Raw genomic sequence first — 22,574 nt, 5'->3', positions numbered from 1 at the left:
CCCCAACACGTACACGCACACAGCCCACCGCCACACAGATACAGACACACACTCACAGCCCCCACCCCCCACCACACACACACACACACACAAAATGACTAACCCAATATCATGCGTGAGGGTTTTGCAGAGCCCGGGCTTCACCCAGCCACAGTCTGGATCTCGGGCGGCCAAACAGGTTCTGGTGAGAGAGGGAGACGGGTTACAGTCTGCCGTGTGTGTTCCCCTCCCCCCTCTCTGGACCCCACCCACTCAGCCACACGTCCCATGCCCCCTCCACTCCACCATCGGTGGCCCCGCTTTCAGCCACTACGCCCCGATTGGCTGCGTGTGCGCGTGTGCCTGGGGAGGACCACTGTGTGAGGATACAAAGGCAGCTGATTTGCTTTCCCAGGTCTGGCTACGAGCAGGACATTGAGTTTGGAGCCCGGCTACCACAGGAGACGTGTGAGGGTGAGTTGGTGTGCGGTGTAATGTCCCGGTGACCTCTCTCACTCCCTCACGTTTTCTCTTACCCTCAACGACGACGACAACTTGCATTTATAATACCCAACTTGACTCAGTCGCCCTCTCGTCTCCGAGTCAGAAGGTTGTGTGTCCCGTCTGCCTGTTCAGGTGGACGTCAAAGATATCCCGCAGTGCTGTTAGAAAGGAGGAGTTTCTCTCTCTCTTCCGGTGTCCTGGCCAACAATTCCCCCGGATAAAATTGGTCGCTCGCTCCACGACTGTTTGTGGGGACGCTGCGGTGCGCAATCGGTTGCCGCGTTTCGCCCACAAAATACACAGTCAGTTGACTTTACAGTCTATTGTGTGATGCACTTTGAGACTCCTCCAAGACGTGACGAGGATTATTATTATTATATTATCACTGTCTGACTCGACCACCTCCTCAGTTCCACAATCTGTGTGAAGTAGTTCCTCCTAAATTCTCTTTTTGATCCCCAGTCGTCTTCGCGACGTCTCAAAGTGCTTCACGGGATACACCGCAAAGTGTAGTGACTGTATATTTTGCGACCCAAGGCACGGTCAAAGAAGACGGTCTTGAGACACGCCCCGAAGAAGACAAACGAGGGAGTGAGGCGGAGGGATTCCGGGATGAAGTTCCAGAGGGTTGGGGGGGCAGAGAGGCTGAAGGCCTGACCTCCGATGGTGGGGCGGGGCAGGCATCGGCAGGAGGACGTGGAGCAGGCAGTGCCGAAGGGACGGCTGGGCACAGGACAGCAACTAATAATCTTCATACACTCATTGCTTCTTTACTGCGGCTCTCGGTGTAACCGCCACAATGCTGGTGGCAATCTGACGAGCTGTTCTCTCTCAGTTGCAGGCGTGAGCCAAGAGCAGGGGAACAAAGAGTCTGGTCAGGACGTAACCGTCAACCTCCTGGTCATCTCCACCGTCTGTTCGTTCGTGTTGGGAGGTCTCGTGTCGGGGCTGCTGCTGTCCCTTTACTGCAGACGTGCCCTGAGCAAGGCAAAGCGCAGCAGCAAAATGGCCGACACCTGCTGCCCATCTCCCACCATCTCGCTCCCCACCTTGGTCAAGCTCAACAGGCTGCTGGAGTTGGATGGCGATGCCAAGGAAGGGAAAGAAGACGGCTGCTCACCCCGGATGTACACCAGCTTCCTGGTCAATGGCGAGCCCAAGAACCCGCAGGACCAATGCCCGCAGTTGGTCGGGTTGCCAACACCGGACGCCACTCCAGAACTTCCAGTGAGAAGGTCGACGGGTTTGAGGAACCTGAACCACAATGACGCCAAGGACTTTGGAGAGGTCAAGGCTTGCAGGCTAACCGGCCCCATACGTCGCTCCCCGAGCGGGCAGAACGTCCACATCCCGAGCGCGGCCGTCCTGCCCAACAATACACACGATCGGCCTGTGCCTGCGCTTGCTCCCGCACACGGTGCCCGCGAGCGAGACGCAATCACAGTCCGGGACGAGCACAAACTCCCCACTGCTCTCCCGATCAAGGAGGTCGCACTGGACACACTGATGAGACAAATCCAGGAGATGGGTGGAAGCACGGAAGCCAAGCTGATCGATACAGCCATCGTGTGCCCAGCCGTCCCTTTGGCAAACCGCAACCAGCCGAGAGTGCCCGATACCGAGACGGCAGCCTATTACACCTCCTGCACGCTGCCTCGGGACAGCTTGGTTGGCACGTGCCCACCGGGAGGGCAGTGCCGGTCGGCGGTGGAAGCCAACGGGAGATCGCTGCTGTCACGGAATCCACTGCCGCCTTCTCCTGGAGTCACGGACCACACCGCAAGCAGGCCTGCCCCCTGCGAGCCGGGCAGCCTCCCTCCTCCAGGTTTAGCTCGGACGGATTCCCAAGCTGGCACGGGGCGGAGGGTAAGAAGGGCAGCGTCCATCAAGCCTGAGCTCCTGCCTAAGCCGCTGCTTCCTCAGAGTCCTGGGAAGCCTCTCAGTTAATTTGAGGTCCTACAGCAGTGTTGGCCAACCTTCTTGATCAGCCAACCAACTGCATTCTCTTGATTGAATCTTCCTTGATTTATGGCAACGCAGCGCCACTCGGTAGCTACGGGAAACAAGGCATTGATTTGGAACGTGCCTCATCCCCGGGCGGCTGCCAGTGTTGGGCAGGCCACGTCACGACAGCCCCATGGACCAGAAGTGGCCCGCGGGTTGGCCATCACTGCCCTTCAGCAAGGGAGTGCACGTGCATCTGACTCCTAACCCACAGTAGCACAGCAGTTGGCAATCCCAATGATCCTCGACTTGACCTCCAGGGGGTGAGGAACCTGAATGACAATCCATTCGATCCATTGGATGACAACTGGGTGGTTTCAGACGGACTAGGATTGGAAGATAAGATCTTAACGTTCGCCTTTTGCATTCCGTCCCTACCCCAGCAACTCACTACGCAAGAGCTTCAAGCCTTATTAATCACGAACAGCCATAACAACGACAACTTACACTGACATTGCCCCCGCCACACAGGGTAGTGTCTCGGAGCCATTCAGACGTGGGAACGCACAGAGAGAAGCACATTTCAGCGATTGTACAATTGTACAGCGCCTTTCACGTAACCAGTTGGGTCCCCGAGCGCTGTGGAGCGCCCGTCCGAGCCCCTCAGAGGCTTCCTGGCAGATCCGAGGATGGATTTACGGGCAACAGCACAGCACACTCAAAGTCCGTGCGACATTGCCAACGCATCCAGTCTTCCACTGTACCCAGCGAGCAACAACAAGAACAAATTCCATTTGCACAACTCCTTCCACGTCAGGAGGACGTCCCAAAGTGCTGGACGGTCAACGAACAGCTCGAGGAGAGGCACAGTCTGCAGTGACTGAGAAACGAGTACAGGGACTATATTGACAATATATTGGGGTGAAAATTGCTGGCGCTGAACGTGGTTAAATGAGGTGCGGGGAGGGGGGGGGGTCAAAGCCATGCGATGGAGAGACCCCGGGGTTGTGTTTTGGCTCTGTATCCATGGAGCACACTGCGAGTACCCACGTGTATGTATACCCATGAGTACGTGCGGAGCAAAGAAAGGCTTTGCCTTCTGACCCATTGGAACTTTCACGGACATCTTTCACCGTTTGCTGCCGACACGAACAAACCTTTATGCAAAGTTTAACCGCCTTTAAATTATTGTTTTTTTTCACCCAAAGGAGCTCAAGTCTGAAATGTCTTATTGCGGAACAGTTCGGGGTTGTTTAGATGTTGGGCCTTGGGTTCGTTTCACACGGAAGGATTGTCCAACCTTCCCTTTCACTCCCGTCTGTTCCACCTCCCGTTCCCCTTTCCAGTGGCCTAACATTGCCTCCCCGGTCCATAATAATAATCCTCGCGTTCGACACAGCGCCTTATCACGTCTTCGAGACGTCTCAAAGCGCTCCACGAGATACACTGTAAAGTGGAGTGACTGTGTGTTTTGTGGGGGAAACCCAGCAGCCAATTGACGTCCCCACAAACAGTCATGGGTTGAAGTGACAAATTTATTATTATTTTCTGGAGGGATTATCAGGACTGGAAAGTGATCCCCAGTCGACTAATAAACGGGTTCCTACTGACTGCTGGGAAACACAGGCGTGTGCGTGCGTGCGTGCGTGTGTGTGTACGTGTCTGAACTCCTTCCCCTCTGGGCATCCTCCCGCAACGACCTATCCTCCTCGATCACTCCTCCTCCACGTGATAAGTAGCCTTGGATTAAGACTGAAGTGAACACTTTTCTAAAATTCCGTGTAATTGTAGGTTTAAGATGATTTTAAAAATAAATCCTAATCCTCGGATTTGATTCAGCGCCATATCACATCGTCGAGACGGCTCAAAGCCCTTCACAGCATGTACTGTATTAACACTATAATGTACAGACATGCCTCGGAGTCAGAAGGTTGTGGGTTCGAGCCCAAAGTTGGGACTCGTGCACAGCAGCGTCCCACGAACAGCCACGGAGTGAGTGACCAATTTTATTTGGGGGTTATTGGCCAAGGCACCTCAGGTTAACATCTCACCCGAAGGACGGCACCTCCGACAGTGCACACACTACACCAACCCCCCCCCCCCCGCAACACACGCTCTCAGGCTTTATACCAATTGCAAGGATTATTATTTTATACAAAGAATAATAATAATAATCCGAGCATTTGGTGTTATCATGTCATTGCGACGTCTCAAAGTACAGCTGCCAATTAGGAATGTCCCACAGTCAGTCACGAGTTGAGGGTTATTTAAGAAGCTACTTCACAATTGGAGACAGCTGGCAATGACTGGCCTGGGCAGGGACTAGTTTTTCTTGTTAGGGCTCATTCAGCCACTAAAACCTCGTAGGTGGAGCAACGTCACCAATAAAGATCACCTCAGCAATCCAGGTTGGACACAGCACTTGGATCAACCCAACTGCATTGCTGAATCAGCCGTTGAAAGTTCGAGCGACTTCAAAGTTCATCCACTTTGCAAGTACGTGTACTTTGTGATTTTGATTGGAAACGGGTCATGGGATACGTTTATGACGGTGGCTTTTCTGGGGGAGAGAATGAGGTTACCATTTCACACACGTTTTCATTTTTTGACCATTCCGTTTTCCTCCCCAAACTGCTATTGAACGTGTGTGGAAGGGCGCAGGTAAGAGATTCTTGTACAGATTCTTATTAACAGGTTCTTATTCAGGAAGGGAGAGAGCGATGGATCTTCCTGTGAGAACAACGGGAGAGAACACGAGTGTGAAAAAAGAGACAGGCAGTGTGAGAGCAGGTGAACAGAAGGGGTAAACGCCTCACTTTTATACGTTTCAAATGCTAAAACTCCATTAATGGAACTGGATTCAGATTTGTAAAACTTATTGATTTGCTCTCTCCGTGGACAAGCGTCTCGGGAGTGCCATCTTCACTCTCCTCACCTTCATCCGTGCTCCCCTTCCTCAAAGGAAACGGTTAATATAAGAATCATTGCATCTGATACAGCGCCTTATCATGAAGTTGAGACATCTCAAAGCGCTTCACGGGGTATTCTGTAGAGTGAATTGCTTGTATATTTTGTGGGCGAAACATAGCATATAAATAGAGGGGTGCAGCAGCGAGGTGATTAGGAGGGTTGGAGTATAAACCGATGGAATAAACACACGCTACATGTCATGAACTGTACAGTCTACATTCAGCAAACTCCTGATAATTCGACCCTGGCTTAATGTGCCCCGACCACTTGTGCTATCAATATCTTGGCCACATGTATTTGTATATTTATGCCACGTATCTACATTCCACCCTCTGGAACGCCATCCCACAGTCCCTCCACCTCGCCCCCTCCCTTGCCTCCTTCAAGACCCATCTCCAGACCCTCCTCTTCGACCGTGCCTTCGGCTGTTACCGTATTAATAGCCTTACAGATAATAGGGCCTTTATGCCAGCAGTCGAAGATGGAGCTGATCCAATACCATTATAAACCATTCTCTCCAAAACTTTTCGAAAATAATTTAGCTGTCGTTGCCCGTTTCCCTTCCTTTTTAGGGTCTTGTCTTGAAGACGTGATAAGGTGTTGTGTGAAATGCAAGGATTATTATATTATTATTTATCACACAGAAAAATGAATCTTCCTGAATATTTTGCAAGGATTGGCTATCAGGGTCAGGACGACAAGGCAGATGTGGAGACACTCAGAAGGATTCATGAGCAGCACACTTTAGCAATCCCATATGAAAACCTCAGCATTCACTGCGGGGAAGACATTGGCCTTGACCTACAGATGATCTATGACAAAATAGTTAAGAAAAAGCGAGGTGGTTGGTGCACTGAAAACAACGGACTGTTCTACTGGGTATTAAAGGAGATGGGATACGATGTTGTGATGTTAGGATCGCAAGTGTACAACTGCGAAGATAACATGTACTCTGCCAAAGTTGATCACCTCGTGCTCCTGACCACCATTGATAATAAGCCTTACCTAAGTGACGTCGGATTTGGGGTATTGAAGCAGATGAGGCAACCACTGGAGTTAACCTCAGGAAAAGACCAGCCTCAGCTTCCTGGTGTCTATCGGCTAACTGAAGAAAATGGTGTTTGGGAGCTCGAAAGATATGGCAGAAAGCTGCAGGCCGCAGATGAAAGCTATGCCAACTCTTCTTTGTTCAGTCGAAGCCCTCACCAGAAAATGTACAAGTTCACACTCGCAACTTGTACCTTACAGGACTTTCAGGACGTAAACCTGGAGCTTCAAACCTCCCCCAAGTCCTTGTTTGTCAATAAATCCATTTGCGCTGTTCAGACCGTTGAGGGCTTCAAAGCCCTCATAGGCTCGACCTACAGCGAGTGGATATTCGGCTATAGAGAGGGCGAGGATTTGGTGACCCTCACGACTGTCGGCAAGGGAGATCACGAAAAAATACTCAAAGAGAAGTTCAACATTTTGCTGGAGAAAGAATTCCAACCGGTTAACAATCCTCCCGACGTGAAAGGCGCTCCCTGAATGGAATCTTGTTGTTGTTGTAATCGTTGCATTGCATATAGCGCCTTATGTCGTTGAGAAGTCTCAAAGCGCTTCACTGGAAAACAGAGGTGAAACAGATCAGGAAGGGCTATTATCATGTTATAGCGTAGAATTTAGTTTTGATTCAGTGTATCTTTAATAATCCTTACAATCCTTGCATTTGCACCTGATCACATCGTCTAGACTTCTCAAAGCGCTTCACAGGATTGTGTAGTGACTGTATCGGCTCATTTGCACACAGCAATGTCCTAAAAATAGTTGTGAAGCGAGTGACCGATTCTACCAGAGGCCTTGTTGACCAGGACACTGGGAGAGAGAAACACTGGGGGGGGGGGGTGGGGGGAGTGTCAGGCTTTAACGCCCTTACGTGGGGTGAGGGCTTTAAAGTTCTTATCGAAACTGATCTACAAATGGACACAGAATTCTCATTTTGGATGCAGATGCAGGAAATGTACGTTGTTGTGATAAACCTGAACTAATAGTGAAATTAAAATCCAGATATTATTCTGAACTTGTTAATTATTCTGATTCTGTTAACGGTGTGAGTTTTTGTGTTCAATATCATGGTCCTGTCATCAATATCTTGGATGCATTGGTTACAGTACCGGGTCTTTCTGAACCCTTTGATCACTTGATCAAAAAAAATAGCCTTTACGCAGAGCGATTCACAGTGGGAGTTCGTCCTGAGGCACTGAGCAGAGCGTCTGTTAGAGGTCATCAACCCCCCCCCCCCCCAACCCAACAACCCCTCAACCCAACAGCCCCCCAACCCATCAACCTCCAAACCCATTAACCCCCAAAGCTAACAAACCCCCAAATTGTCAAACAGGGCCTATCTCTCGCCACCCCAAGCCTGTCAGTCGCCATCTCTCGCCACACAGAGCCCGTCAGTCATGCTCCCGCATTTGGTGCCACTCCCATGGGGCTAATTCGCGGGCAGTGTAGTTGTTGGCACAATGGTAGGGCAGGGTCTGTGCTTGCTCCGTGCCTGGCACGGAGATAAGGTACCATATGTGGGCACACGACTGGAACGGTCAGCATGAGGGAGAGGCCATGTGGTGAGGGAGACAGAAAAAACATGTGGTGAGGGAGAAAATAATACCTGGGGGATAAATGCAGTGTACAGTTTGGGACACGACATGTCCAGCGACTGCCAGGATGGTGAACGGCGCACCTGATGGACCTCGGTCTTCTTTCGACCAGAAAATTCTTACGGAGAGGCCATGTGGTGAGGTGAGTCCGAAAGGCGCTTTGCAAATGTAATTCGGTTGTTTGTTTGTTTGCTGTCGTTGGGGATGGTTTGCTGTTGAGTGTGGTGTTCGTGGGGGTGAGCTTGCTTGCGTCCATGAGATACAGAGGCAGAACCAACAGGCACGTCACCGTTGCATGATCTCAACAGATTTATTCCAAATCAGAGAGAAAAGGTCAACTTCAGTAGAACATTGCACGCTACACAATTGACATTTATGCAGCTGAAAGCGCGACCGCCGAGGGAGGAACCGAGGGGCAAGCAGGAGGCCGGAGCCAGGCGAGCGGTGGCAGAGGGAAGTGGGTTGGGGAGTAAGCGGGTCGGAGTGGCAGGGAGGTATCCAGGGAATGAGGGGTTTAAACCAAGGTCCCGTCTGCCTGTTCTCCAGTTGGATGTTAAAAGATATTGTAAAACCGCTGGAAGAGAGGAGGGATCTCCCAGTTTTCTGGGCAACAATCCTCCGGATAGATATATCGTACGTGTGCGCGGGACCTTACTGTAAAATGCTTTGAGATTAGATTTGACATTGTTTTTTATCTGCTTTAGAGCTTTTATCTGGATCGGTAGCAAATGCCACAAGGTGGCACTGTCTACGTGTTCAGCGTGACTCAAGTCAGTTTCATTTGGTGTGTCAGCCTGACTCACTGGTCACGCTCTCGCCTCTCAGCAGTCAGCAGCCGCTCCCTCTGTACCTGTTTCTATGAGTCTGAAAGCTCGCAATGCGCCTGTTGGATCTGCCTTTGTATTTCATGGACGCAAGAGAGCCCCCAATAGGACCTGAGTTCATGGGCTTAAAATAATAATAATAATAATCATCCTTGCATTTGACACCAGCACATTATCACAACTTCCAGACGTCTCAAAGCGCTTCACAGAACATACTATAAAGTGCGGTGACTGTGTATTTGGTGGGTGAAACGCGGCAGCCGATTGCACCCCCAGCGATGTCCCCACAAACAATCGTGGGTTCGAACTTTTTTGTTGTTGGAGGGATTATTGCCGCTGGAAAGCGATCCACCGACTGACTGACAGCCGGGTTCCTACGTACGGCTGGGGGTAAACAGAGGCGTGGGGAGTAGCCTGGACAGGCCTGCAGGGGTGGGGAGAGGCAAGAGCCGGGAAGGATTTGTCGCGTACAATAAGGATCTTGCCTTGTTCCTCTGGGGCGAAGTTGATTGATTTCACTGATGGTTTGCCAAGTCCGAACAGTACAAGACAAACAGGAAGTTGGATTCCATTGCCAAACGAGATGCATTCTCATACCATGGGGTAACAGCTCAAATTATTTCATAGGCAGATCAGGGTGGCTCACAAATGCTGCGTATAGTTCCGGCGCAGTGGTAGCTCTCTCGCCTCCGAATCAGAAGCTTGTGGGTTCGAGCCCCCACGTCAGCCCTTGGAGTCACACAGTCTAAGCTGACGCTCCAGTGCAGCACCGGAGGCTGTTGCATTGTCGGAGGTGCCGTCCTTCGGATGAGCTGTTAAACCGAGGTCCCGTCTGCCTGTCCGCGGGTGGATCTTAAAGATCTCCTGCGGCGCTGCTCGAAAAGAGAAGGGAGTTTCTCTCTCTCTCCCCCGGTCTCCTGGCCGACAATCCCCCAAATAAAATCGGTCGCTCGTTCCATGACTGTTTGTGGAGACGTTGCTGTGTGCAAAGTGGCTGCAATGTTTCGCCCACAAAATACACAGTCACTGCACTTCACAGTATACTTGGTGACATCATCCGCACACTACAACTCACTGCCAGTCAGGAACCTGGGGGTCTTGCTCCACCCTCAACTATCTATTCTTCCCCACATCTCCACATCCAAGACCCGCTCTGCCTTCCCTCACCTCCGTGAGGCCCGACTCTGCCACTCCCTCACCCCTCAGGTGCTGAAACTCTTGTTCATGTCTTCATCACCTCCAGGCTCGACTATGCAAACGCCCTGCGTGTCGGCCTTCCCAACCCCTCCCTCCACAGCTGCAGATAATCCTGAACTCTGCACCAAACTCCATGACCCCATCTCCCACACTCTCGCCCAACTCCATTGGCTCCCTATCCTTCAGAGGATCCAGTTCCAGATCCTGGTCCTCACCTGACAAAGCCCTCCATGGCCTCGCCCCACCCTACCTCTGTGACCTCCTAACCCCTACCAACCCGCCCGATCCCTCCGCTCAGGCTGCTCCACGTCCCCCGTCCCACCCGCCCCACCATTGGCGGGAGAGCCTTCAGCCCCTCTGCCCCCAACCTCTGGAATTCCATCCCCACAGTCACTTCACCTCACCCCCTCCTCAGCCTCCTTCAAGTCCCGCCTCAAGACCCTCCTCTTTGACCATACCATTGGCCATCCCCTCCCCTCCCTTCTCACCCCCGGCCCTCAGCTCGGGTCTGAAATGCTGTCACTGTCCCGCCCCTCGGGACGTCCTCCCGACGTGAAAGGCGCAATACACATGTAACCTTGTTGCTGTTGTTGTTGTTGTATCAAGTACAAGGATTCTTATTGATACAGCTCTGGTCGGGATGAGTAGAGGACAGGACCGTGAGGCGGAGACAATCGGCGGTAGGTAGTTGGGTGGGTCGGTTATTTTGAAAACAGTGAATGACTCAGTAATCTGTCATTACTCTCTCATTAAAGCCATCTCTTTGTAACAGGATTCTATTGTGTGAGTCGTACTGTCTCATTCATGCAGTTTCCCCTCTACGTTGTGTGCATTTGGTGTTTCTGTAGCAACCGACTGACTTCAAGCCCATGGACTATTTTCGGAGTCCAGGAGTAACCGGATGGAAATGGTTGGGTGCGCGGAGCCCCGACCTCAGCACCCAAACCCACGCTGCTTGTCCCGATGGAGGTTAAAGATCTCCCACGGCGCTACTCGAAAAGAGAAGGGAGTTTCTCTCTCCCTCTCTGCCTCTCGGGCTGACAGTCACCTTCCTAAAACTCATCGCTCACTCTGTGGCTTCGCGCAATATGGCTGCCGCATTTGGCCCACGCAACACACAGTCAAACGACTTCGCGGTATGTCCCGTGAAGTGCTTTTGAGACGTGTTGACGACGTGATAAGGTGCTGCGTCAAATGCAAGGATAATTATTATTATTAATAATAATTATTTGGGGGTGAAACGCGGCAGCCGATTGCGCACAGCAGCGTCCCACCAACAGTCGTGGTTTGAAGTGACCAATTTATTACTGTTTTTTTTTCTTGAGGGATTATTATCAGGCGTGTGGAGTAAGGAAACTTGCCCAAGGTTTCGCCCTGACCTGCCGGGAATCCAACCCGGGTCTCTCGCTTGCGAGGCGAGCGCTCTAACCACTGAGCTACAGGTCTCCACATGTCTGATATTACAGACATGACACAGGACGACGTGAAACAGGTCAGTGATGGTGATTCCTCCAGTGGGGGAGTGAGCACAGGTTCACTGAGTTCATAGGAGTTCCCTCGTCTATGCTGCAAATGATACGATACTCTGAATCCATTTTGTTTTGAAATATAAGGGGAAAGAGTGGAACAAGGGAGTCACCAGGAACTCGGAAGGTTCTGTGCCGAGCAATTTATTCCTTATGTGTGTTTTGGCAAAAGGGCTGTGGCAAAACTTAGTCATCAGCTTACAGTACAGTAATGCCAGGTGACTAAAGCAAGGCAGAGCAGCCTGCTAACTAATACCAGGCCACTCGCTCGCTCCCTCCCTCCCTCACTCGCTCGCTCCCTCCCTCACACCCTCACTCCCTCCCTCCCTCCCTCGCTCGCTCCCTCATTCACACCCTCCCTCCCTCGCTCGCTCGCTCGCTCACTCACTCATTCACCGAGGATTGTCTCAGTCCTGAGAAATCATAATAATAATAATAGTAATAATCCTTGCGTTTGATACAGAGACTTATCACGTCGTCGAGGTGTCTCAAAGCGCTTCGCGGGACACACCGTAAAGAGGTTGGAGGCGAGAGTGCAACCCCTGAGCTCAGCTGATAGGCAAACAGCACTTACAGCGCACAATGCAATCACAGCGATGGAGAAAAATACAGAGACCCGAGCATCGTGACACAGCTAAACACTGACACACACACAGTTACACAGCTAAACACTGACACACACACAGTTACACAGCTAAACACTGACACACACACACATTTATAAAGCTCAACAATCCTTGCATTTGATATCGCGCCTTATCACGTTTTTGAGGTGTCTCAGAGCACTTCACAGAATACACTGCAGAGTGAATTGACTGTATCTTTTTTGAGGGCGAAAGCCAACCAACAACGGCAGCCAATGCTGCACAGCAGTACCCCACACACAGTCGTGGATTGAGTGACCACATTACATAAGAACATAAGAACATAAGAATGAGGAGCAGGAGGGAGGCCATTCGGCCTCGAGCCTGTGCCCCGCCATTCGATAAGATCGCGGCTGATCTTCAGACCTGACTCTAATTACCTGCCCTCTCCCCATATCCCCTAATCCCTCTATGTTTTAAAAATCTCTCAGTCTCAGCCTTGAAGATGTTCGAGGACTGACATCTACAGCCCTTCTGGGGGAGTGAATTCCATACAGTCACTGCCCTCTGAGTGAAGAAATGTTTCCTCAACTCTGTTCTAAAAGGCTGAGCCTTAATTTTCAGACTGTGACCCCCGGTTATAGATTCTCCCACCGGGGAAACAGACCCTCAGTGACTACTTTATCAGCCCTTTAATAATCGTATATGTTTCAATAAGATCTCCCCTAATTCTTCTGTACGATAGAGAATAGTTTATTCAGCCTCTCCTCATAGGTCAGTCCCCTCATCCCAGGCACTAACCGAGTGAATCTGCGCTGCACCCCCTCGAGGGTAAGTATGTCCTTTTTTAAATAAGGAAACCAACACTGCACACAATCCTCTCGGTGCGGTCTCACCAAAGCCCTACACAGTGGCAGCGAGACTTCCCTACTCTTGTACTCTAAACCTTTTGCAATGAACGCTAATAATTACTATTATTTTTAACACGCAGACACACACGCAGCGCAGTCACACAGCAAAACACTGAGACACACACATACGGGTACGACGGAACTTAAGAAGGAGACACAGGCACAGCGTTTAACACGGAGACCCAGAACCAGATTACAGAGTCTTCGACAGAGAGGCAAAAAGGGGCTGAAATGGATCCAATCTGTTTACAATCCGTTTTGTGTTTTATTGCAGTTTTATGATTCTTCCGTGAGCACTTTGTGGTTCCCTAACGTGGCTGATTGCTGAGCCCCTTTGCCTCCCCCCCCCCCCCCCCCCCCCCCCCCCCTCCCCTCCACCACCACCAAAAGTACTCGATTTCTCTGGCTCTTGAAGTTGATCCTTTCTTGAGCAACTCCGAGGTATTTGGATGTGTTCGTTGGCAGAGCGCTGTTAATTCAAATGCTAGTTTGTAGAATCATGGAAAGTTTGAGAAACAGATGGAGGACGTTTAGCCCACGGTGTGCGTGCTGGGGCTCGCTCCCCCACTGGTGCTCTCTGCTCTAACCCCATTCCCTGCTCCTTCCTCGTGCACTTTAATATTACTCTTCCACTAGTACTTATCCCATTGTTTATTAAATTTGATTACAGACTTGGCTTCCACATTCGTAGTGTAAAGAAAAATCTTTGTGACTTGGCATCACATCATCTCAGCCGATGCTGCAGCGTAGCGCTGGGGTTGAGGGGGTCAAATTGTCGGAGCTGCCGTCTTTGGATGAGGCAATAAACCGAGTTCCCGTCTGCCTGATCAGTCAATTCCCTGCGTTTGACACAGCGCCTCATCACATCATTGAGACGTCTCAAAGCGCTTCACAGGATACGCGGTAAAGTGCTTTTTTGTGGGCGAAACGCGGCAGCCAATTTTAACTCCCTTCTCTTTTCAAATAGCGCCGCGGGAGATCTTTTATCCTGAACGGGCAGACGGGACCTCGGTTTAATGTCTCATCCGAAGGTCGGCGCCACAAGTGGAAAACAACACACCCGTGGCTTTCATTTTCACGTTCTGAACCTCTGGCTCAGCTTATCTGAGGGCATCTGCTTCTGCAAGGAATTATGTGCAGGCCATGGCGTTCAAGCAAAACCAGATGCAGACACAGAGGTGATTTCTGCTCTGCCTTAAAGTGGTAGCATTCAGCAGAACTCTGTCTGATGATCGTTTCGCACCACTGGTAGTCTAAGCTGATGCTCCAATCCAGCGCTGGGGGGGGGGTGGGGGTTGCATTGTCGGAGGTGCTGTCCTTTAGATGAAACATTAAACCAAGGTCCCTACTGCCCGTTTAGGTAAAGATCTCCCCAGCGCTATTCAAACAGAGAAGGCAGTGTCTCTCTCGCTCCTGGCTAGCAATCTCCCAAATAAAATGACTCACTCCATGGCTGTTTATAGGACACTGGTACGCGCCATTGGCTGCCGCTTTTTGCCGACAAAATATACAGTCAATTGACCAGTTTTATTTGGGGGATTGTTGGCCAGGTTACCGTGAGAGAGAAACTCCCTTCTCTTTTTGAACAGCGCCACAAGATCTCTAACACCCACCTGAACAGGCAGACGGGACCTCGGCTTAACTCCTCATCCGAAGGGCAGCGTCTCCGACAATGCAACACCCTCTCCACCCTCCACCCAGCACCGCACTGGAGCCTCAGCTTAGGCCATTATTTAAGATAATAATAGGAATAATAATCCTTGCAATTGATATAGCGCTTTATCACGTCTTGGAGAGATCCCAAAGCTCTTCACAGGATACACCGTAAAGTGAATTGACTGTACTTTATGGACGATATGGGGAGAGGGCAGGTAATCCGAGTGAGGGGAGAAGATCAGCCATGATCTTATTGAATGGCGGAGCACAGGGCACGAAGGGCCGAATGGCCGACTCCTGCTCCTAATTCTTATGTTCTTATGTTCTTATGAAAGATTCCTTATTATTTCATATTAATAAAGAATGTGATTAAGAAGAAAAGGCGATAATACTTCATGGGGCTGGACCGTGCCCTTATGAATGAATGGCTTTGCTGCTTCTATCTCAGCCCACTCACCCAGCAGTTAGAATTCACCAACAGAAAATGAAGGCGCCTCGGAATATTTTAATGACTTTCCAATAAAAGGGGTCTATTATGAGTCACATTCAACCTGGGTCTGTTGATTCAGATCTGCTTAAAGAGGTTGGCAGAGGTCCAAACGGGAAGGGCGTGATTTACAAGCAAGACATTCTTTTGCAAACAAACCTTTAACCCTTCCAATTCTCAAACTTGAGGCCTGTAGCTGAGTGGTTAGAGCCGTCGCCTCAACAAGCGAGAGGACCCGGGTCCGGTTCCTGGGCAGGGCGAAGCACTGGGCACGTTTCCTTGTTCCGCACGCGCACGCACACCTCTGTTTAACCAGTAGTAGGTAGGAACCCGATTGTATATCGATTGGCGAATCGCTTTCCCGGGAGTACTAAACCCTTCAGAAAAACAAACCAAAATAACTTAGTCGCTCAATCCACGAGTGTTTGCGGGGACGCTGCCGTGCGCAATCGGCTGCCGCGTTTCGTCCACAAAATATACAGCCAATTCACTTTACAGTGTATTCTGTGAAGCGCTTTGAGACGTCTCGACGACGCGATAAGGTGTTGTGTCCAATACAAGGATTATTATTATTATTATTATCATCTACTTATTCAGCCTCTGCAAAGCAGTGTCTCCCCCTCCCTCTGAGGACTGGCGTGATGGGGGGACAGAGTTGAGAGCGGGAAAGAGCCACCAAGTGAGAGCTTAAACCTGCACCTGCTGGATGTTAATTGACCAACTGGTGACTAACTTTGCTAACAAAAGAGATAAGGAGTAGATGACCTTGGAGTGGTGTATTCACAATGAGAAATCCTTCGATAAATGTGGAGCCACCTATTAACTGCTCTCAACCGCCAAGGTCTCACTGCAAACAGTCACCAGCAGGTGTAAAAATAGTAAGAATAAGACACACGCCTTTCACATCGTCAAGATGTCTCGAAGCCTACTTGGGGGATTGTCGGTCGGCACACCGGAAGAGAGATAGAGGAACTCCATCCCGCAGTCCCTCTGCCTCGCCCCCTCCCTCGCCACCTTCCACACCCACCTCAAGACCCTCCTCTTCGACCGTGCTTTCGATCTCCATGCTTCTCCCCCCCCCTCCCCCCTCCCGCCCCTCATCTCGGGTCCGTAACTATCTGTCCAGCGCCTCGCCGGCCAACACGTAAAGGACTGAAACTGTGTCAAAGACCCAATAAAAAGCAGCTGAGAAGGTCCGCAATCCACAGTAAATAACATCCGCCATTGAAACGTTTGCGACTCACTATTTACCAAAACTCTTATCCGTTTGCCTGACAGTCGTTAGTCGAGTGGCGGATTGCTACCCGGGGGGGGAGGGGGGGGGAGGGGAGGGGGAGGGGGGGGAGGGGAGGGGTTGACAAACCCTCCAAAAAAATGATTCAAACGTCAGTCGCTCAATCCGCCGCGGCTGTTCGTGGGACTTGGCCGCGCGCTCACGAAACACACAGTCGCTCCACTGCGCAGCGTATTCCCGCGAAGCGCTTCGAGACTCGACTGTGCCTCGAGGCGCTGAAGCCAACCCGAGCGGGTCCGGCGACATGATTTGCATCGGCTGCAAGCGGGGAATAAAATATTCACCCCAAACATTTGCAAGCACCTTCCCTCAGGCTGTACTCAAGTCACCTCTCTCTCTCTCTCACTGCTCCGCAATAGTGACTTGCATTCTCGATTTGCATCACAGGCTGCAACGGTGGGGGCGGCGGTGGGGGGGGGGGGTGGTGGTTATGTTATTTTAGCTATCAGAAGCTTCGAGAGCACTGACTGACTCACCTGAAACTGCTGGTCGCTGGAAAACACACGGAAAAGGAGAGGAACGGGCAAACAAGTAGATGCGGACTGGAGCACAGCTCAGACGTTGCTAATGACAGCTACGGAACAGCTGGGGGGATGTTCTCTACATTGCCATTGCCTTTTAAACCTCGCCCAGAGGCGGGCACTGCACGCACACACACGCACACACTCCCTCGCTGACCATACACTGCCTGCCTTCTGCAGGCAAAGGCTCGATTGACAAGAGGCTGCAGCCATTTGAGCGTCTTCCCAGAGCTCTTAAGGAAAAAAAAGGTGCCTTGGGTTGGTCTCAGTCAAACCTCCACTCATTTTAAACTGCGCTGACGTGCAGGAGAAATCCTTGCCCTTTTTTTTTGGGGGGGGGGACGGGGACTTCGAGACGTCCCAAAGCGCTTCACAGGATACGCCGCATATCTGTGGGCGAAACCCAGCGGCCGATTGCGCCAATCCACGAACAAGCGGGTTCTGGCTGACCGCTGGAGTAAGGAAAGTCGCCCCAACGTTTCGCCCTGCCTTCCGATGAGACGTTTAAAACCTCGCTCGCTCTCTCTCTCTCTCTCTCCCCCCGTCTGCCCATTCAGGGGGACGTTAAAGGTCTCCCGCGGCGCTGGCGGGGGGTGAAGAGAGAAGGGAGTTTCTCTCTCTCTCTCTCTCTCTCCCGGTGTCCCTTCTCTTTCCGAATGGCACCAGATGGAAATGATTAATCATTAATAATCCTTGCGTTTGGTACCGCTTGACAGGATACGCTGGAAAGCGTAGTGACTGTGTGTTTTGTGGGCAAGCCGCGGCAGCCAGTTTGCGCACAGCGGCGTCCCACAAACAGCCGTGGAGCGAGCGATTTTCTTGGGGGGGGGTTGTCGGCCAGGACACCAGGAAAGAGAGAGAGAGTGAGGTTTAACGTCTCATCCGAAGGACGGTGTCTCCGAAAATGCGCCTCTCTCTCTCCTCCCCCCCTCCACCACCCCCACCCCAGCACTGCAATGGAGCTTAGACTGATTCCAAGTCCCGATGTGAACCACAACCTCCTGGCTCAGGGGCGAGAGCGCGAGCGACTGACCCGGGCTGATACGTAGCGATCGCTGTGTCTCCCTACATTGCAGAAATTCACTAGGAAACGGGAAGTGCCGCAAACTTTGTGGTCCTTTCCAGAAGAGACGTGACTTTTGGTCACCAGTGAAGAACATCCTCACCTCATCTGAGATCTCAGCTCTCGTGACTGAGATCACATTTCTCCACACTCACACAGTCAAATGCGTAACTTCAAACCAAACAGGTTTCCCCTCCCATCTCAACTTCTCTTATATTCTTACTTCATGGTGCTTTTTGAGGGAAGGGATTTACACAGTAAAGCTCCTCTACACTGTGTGTCCACACTCCCAGGTCAGGGTTAGAGACACAGTAAAGCTCCTCTACACTGTGTGTCCACACTCCCAGGTCAGGGTTAGAGACAGTAACGCTCCTCTACACTGTGTGTCCACACTCCCAGGTCAGGGTTAGAGACACAGTAAGCTCCTCTACACTGTGTGTCCACACTCCCAGGTCAGGGTTACAGACACAGTCCCTCTACACTGTGTGTCCACACTCCCAGGTCAGGGTTAGAGACACAGTAACGCTCTACACTGTGTGTCCACACTCCCAGGTCAGGGTTACAGACACAGTAACGCTCCCTCTACACCGTGCGTCCGTCCAAAGTGAATTGACTGTATATTTGTGGGCGAACGCGGCAGCCAATTGCGCACAGCAGTGAGTGTCCCACAAACAGTCGTGGATTGAAAATGACCAATTTATTATTGTTGTTGGTTTTGGAGGGATTATTATTAGGTGTGTGGAGTCAGGAAACTTGCCCGAGGTTTCGCCCTCTGCCTGGAATTGAACAAAGGTCTCTCACTCGCAATGCGAGTGCTCTAACCGCTGAGTTCCAGTACTGCTTCTGCTGCTGACACAACACCAATCCTCCCTCTCCTCTCTCCCTCTCATCCTTCCCTTACTCCTTGTATCTGTGTGTCTGAGGACGATAATAATAATAATAATACTACCGGGAGACATAAAACGAGCAGGGGAAAGTCCTTTCTTTTTCCTCCGACCGCAACTTTGCTGTTTGATGAAGCAAAGTCCACAGATCCTTTTGTTAGGAAATAGAGACCAAAATGTGCAGAGTGATTAGGGTGTGTCTTTGAGAACATTTTGAAGCATCTAAGGTGGGGAAATGGCTTGCAGCTATGTAGATTTTTGACAATCTGCTTCTAACACGACACAAATTCTCCCTCTCCTCTCTCCCTTTCATCCCTCCCTTACTCCCTGTACCCGTGTGTCTGAGGTTAATAACAATAATAATTATAATAATAATAATAGTCCTTGCATTCGATACGGCGCCTCATCACATCATTGAGACGTCTCAAAGCGCTTCACGGAATGTACTGTAAAGTGGAGTGACTGCGTATTTTGTGGGTGAAGTGCGGCAGCCGATTGCGCACGGCAGTGTCCCGCAAACAGTCGTGGATTGAGTGACCGTATTCTTTTTTTTTGGGGGGGGATTATTACCCCCGGAAAATTGCTGCCGGTAAGTGGAGGCGAGTGTGTGCGTGGAGTAAGGAAACTTGCCTCAGGTTTCACCCTGTCCCGCCCGGGAGTAGGGAAACTTGCAAAAAAAAAAATAATCCTTACATTTACACGTTGGGAGGACATCTCAAAGTGCTCGACAGCTGTCGCTGTAAAGCGTAGTGACTGTGTGTGCTTGTAGGCGAACGCGGCAGCCGAGTTGCAACCAGCGACGACCCCGCAAACAGCCGTGAAGCGAGCGACTGGTTTACTCTGTCTGCCGGGACACCGGGAGAGAGAAAAACTCCCTTCTCGTTTTCGGACAGAGCCGCGGGAAATCTTTAACGTATCCGCCCTCTGAACAGGGCACAGACCGGGAGAGTGAGAGTGAGGTTTAACGTCTCGTCCGAAAGACGGTGTCACCGACAATGTGGCGCTCTCTATCTCTCGCTCTCTCTCTCGCTCCTTCCCCCCCCCACCCCACCCACCCCAGCGCTGCTCTGGAGAGTCAAGCCTGGACTATATGCATTCCGAGCCCCTCCTTGGTGGCTTAAATCTGTTATTTCCTGACTCAGAGGTGAGCGTGCGAGCGGCTGAGCCGGGCTGATTGCTTTCGGGTTGGTTTTTGCAATTGAAAAACACTGGGGAGCAGAGGTCACAGTCACACACGTTAGTTACACGAGAGCTCTTTCACACCTCCTCTTGTCAACTCGGAGGACAAGTTTGGAAACACAGGGCGTTGCACTCGTGCTCTTTTGTGTGTCAGTCTGGCTCAGTCGCTTGCTCTCTGTCTCTCTCTCTCTCTCTCTCACCTGTGAGTTAGAAGGTTGTGGGTTCGAGCCCCACGTCAGAACTTGGAATCACACAGTCTGAGCGAATGCCCCGATGCAGCGTTGGGGTTATGTTGCATTGGCGGAGGCGTCGTCCTTTGGATGAGATGTTAAACCGAGGGTCCTGTCTGCCTGTTTGGACGTTAAAGTTCTCCCACGGCGCCATTAGAATACAACAACAACAACAACAAAGTGACACGTGTACAGCGTCTTTCACGTCGGGAGGATGTCCTGTCAGAGAAGAGAGCGCACGTGTGAGCCAAACAAAGAACTAAAAGGGAGGTGACCAAAAAAAGCTTCACACAGAGTACGGATTCCCTGTTAAGCTCAGAGTCACCTCACCCTTACCTTTAATGGTTTGCAGTTCTCCCGCACATAACGTCCAGCCGAGCTGTTTTCATCCCAGTCCAAACGGCCACGATAGAAGTATTTCTTCTTCCTGTTCAGACAGATTTACAATATTATTCATAACCCTGGCATTTGATACAGCGCCTTATCACGTCGTCGAGATGTCTCAAAGCGCTTCACAGAATATACTGTAAAGCGTAATGACTGTAGATTTTGTGGGCGAAACGCGGCAGCCAATTGCGCACAGCAGCGTCCCACAAACAGACGTGGATTGAGTGACCATATTATTACTTTTCTGAGGGATTATTACCCCTGGAAAGTGATCCGCCAATCGAGTAACAAACGGGTTCCTACTTACTGCCAGGTAAACAGAGGCGTGGGGAGTAAGGAAATTGCCCAAGGAAAATTGTGCAGAGCTATGGGGTAAGGGAGGAGTGGGACCAGTTGGGGTAAGAGCGGGGGTATGGGACTAGTTGGTAGCTCTTTCAAAGACACAGAAACCAGCCAGAGGCCATGAGAGAAACAACTGGACATTTGACAGTGTGACCCTGACACCTGCCTCCCTCGCCCCAGGTAAGAGAACTCCCCCCTCCTCAGGGTAAGCGACACCCACCCCCATCGCGTTACCTGGTTTTTCGGATCATCCTCGCTGGAACAGGACCCAGAATCCTCTCCATCATAGCCAGGTGTTCCCGATTGTCACGTGTCTGTAAGCAACAAGCGGGGAAAGATGCTTATTCTGTTCAGTTCGCTCTCAGGCAAACCCTCACTCTGTCCACTGAATGCACCCCATCAAATCCCTCCCACTCGCGTTTACACACTCCCCTCATGTGGGGTAGTGTCTCAGAGCGCTCGACAGTGGCAGAGCCTGACACCGAGCCGGGGGAGGAGTTGACCGTCAGCACGGTCGAAGAGGAAGGTCTTCAGTTGTGATTTAAAAGAGGGGAAGGAAGGGGCAAGGCGGAGGCACTGAGGGGGTGACAGTGAGGCGTAGTGGTGGAACGGAAGGCACAAGTAGGAGGCCGGAGGCAGTTGAGCAGAGGCAGCGGGAAGTGGGTTGGGGAGTAAGCAGATCAGAGAGGTAGGGAGGTGCCAGGGTGAGAAGGGATTTCTAGATGAGTGAAAGGATCCTGAAAATGATCCATTCAATGTTAGGGAGCCGGTGGAGCCTGGCAAGGACTGGGTTGATTGGGGAATGGAGTTCAGTGTGTGTGACAGGGAGCCAGTGGAGCCTGGCGGGGGCTGGTGTAATGGGGGTACGGAGTTCAGTGCGAGTGAGTACGCAGGCGGCCAATGGAGCTGGATTTAGAGCTGGTAAAAGCCTGACCTGGAACAGAGTGAAGCCCAGGTAGTATTCAAAGATGATGCAACCAATGCTCCACACGTCACACGGCTGTGACCAGCCGAGCTCTGCAACGACAAAAATCAGGATACGGAATAATAATATTAATAATAATCCTTGCACTTGATATAGCGCCTTGTCACGTTGTTGAGACATCTCAAAGTGCTTCACAGGATACTCTGTAAAGTGTTGTGTCTGTATATTTTGTGGGCAAAACGTAACAGGCAATCGTGCACAGCAGTGTCCCTCAAACAGTCGTGGATTGAGCGACTACGTTTTTTTGAGGGATTATTACTCCCGTAACGCGATCGACCAATCGATTCACAAGCGGGTCAGGGACTTGGACCCAAGATAGTGGTTGGGATCAGGAGGGGGTGGAGGTAGGATAGGGGAAGGAGGGTGACCGAAGGCACGGTTGGTCGAAGAGGAGGGTCTTGAGACAGGGTCTTGAAGGAGACAAGGGAGGGGGTAAGGTGAAAGGACTGTAGGATGGAGTTCCAGAGA

General features: G+C 51.2%; 3 protein-coding genes across 6 annotated transcripts in view; 2 read left to right on the top strand and 1 right to left on the bottom strand.

Annotated features, from left to right (window-relative positions):
* Window positions 1-326: 326 nt before the first annotated feature.
* LOC103172657 (semaphorin-6D-like) lies at window positions 327-3,634 on the top strand (the record flags this gene model as incomplete). Its single annotated transcript, XM_007885394.2, has 2 exons — window positions 327-453; window positions 1,325-3,634. Coding segments are annotated over 2 exons (1,233 nt in total), but the record flags the coding sequence as incomplete, so codon positions are not given.
* A 969-nt stretch (window positions 3,635-4,603) lies between these two features.
* On the top strand, window positions 4,604-7,456 carry LOC103172656 (arylamine N-acetyltransferase, pineal gland isozyme NAT-10). 2 transcript variants are annotated; one of them, XM_007885393.2, is made up of 2 exons: window positions 4,604-4,923; window positions 6,042-7,456. In XM_007885393.2, the coding sequence occupies exon 2, from the start codon at window positions 6,046-6,048 to the stop codon at window positions 6,922-6,924; it is 879 nt and encodes a 292-aa protein (XP_007883584.1). In that variant the 5' UTR covers window positions 4,604-4,923; window positions 6,042-6,045; the 3' UTR covers window positions 6,925-7,456. The 2 variants fall into 2 exon arrangements, with proteins under 2 accessions (XP_007883584.1, XP_007883583.1); XM_007885392.2 differs by having other exon boundaries at window positions 4,605-5,088.
* A 13,222-nt stretch (window positions 7,457-20,678) lies between these two features.
* Window positions 20,679-22,574, bottom strand: part of LOC103172468 (dual specificity protein kinase CLK2) — a 13,403-nt gene continuing 11,507 nt past the window's right edge. The window contains exons 10-12 of one of the 3 annotated variants that reach the window (XM_042345908.1): window positions 22,056-22,138; window positions 21,356-21,435; window positions 20,679-20,819 (exon numbers count right to left, since the gene is read on the bottom strand). In XM_042345908.1, the coding sequence (XP_042201842.1) occupies window positions 20,714-20,819; window positions 21,356-21,435; window positions 22,056-22,138 (269 nt within the window). In that variant the 3' untranslated portion in view covers window positions 20,679-20,713. The remainder of the gene's footprint in view (window positions 20,820-21,355; window positions 21,436-22,055; window positions 22,139-22,574) is intronic. The other 2 variants (XM_042345907.1, XM_042345909.1) reach the window with 2 other exon arrangements.

Source organism: Callorhinchus milii, unplaced genomic scaffold (assembly GCF_018977255.1).
Source record: "Callorhinchus milii isolate IMCB2004 unplaced genomic scaffold, IMCB_Cmil_1.0 Scaffold157, whole genome shotgun sequence".
In the NCBI taxonomy this organism is placed as follows: Eukaryota; Metazoa; Chordata; class Chondrichthyes; order Chimaeriformes; family Callorhinchidae; genus Callorhinchus; species Callorhinchus milii.
Note: the sequence above shows the minus strand (reverse complement) of the source record. Positions and strands in the feature narration are given on the sequence as shown.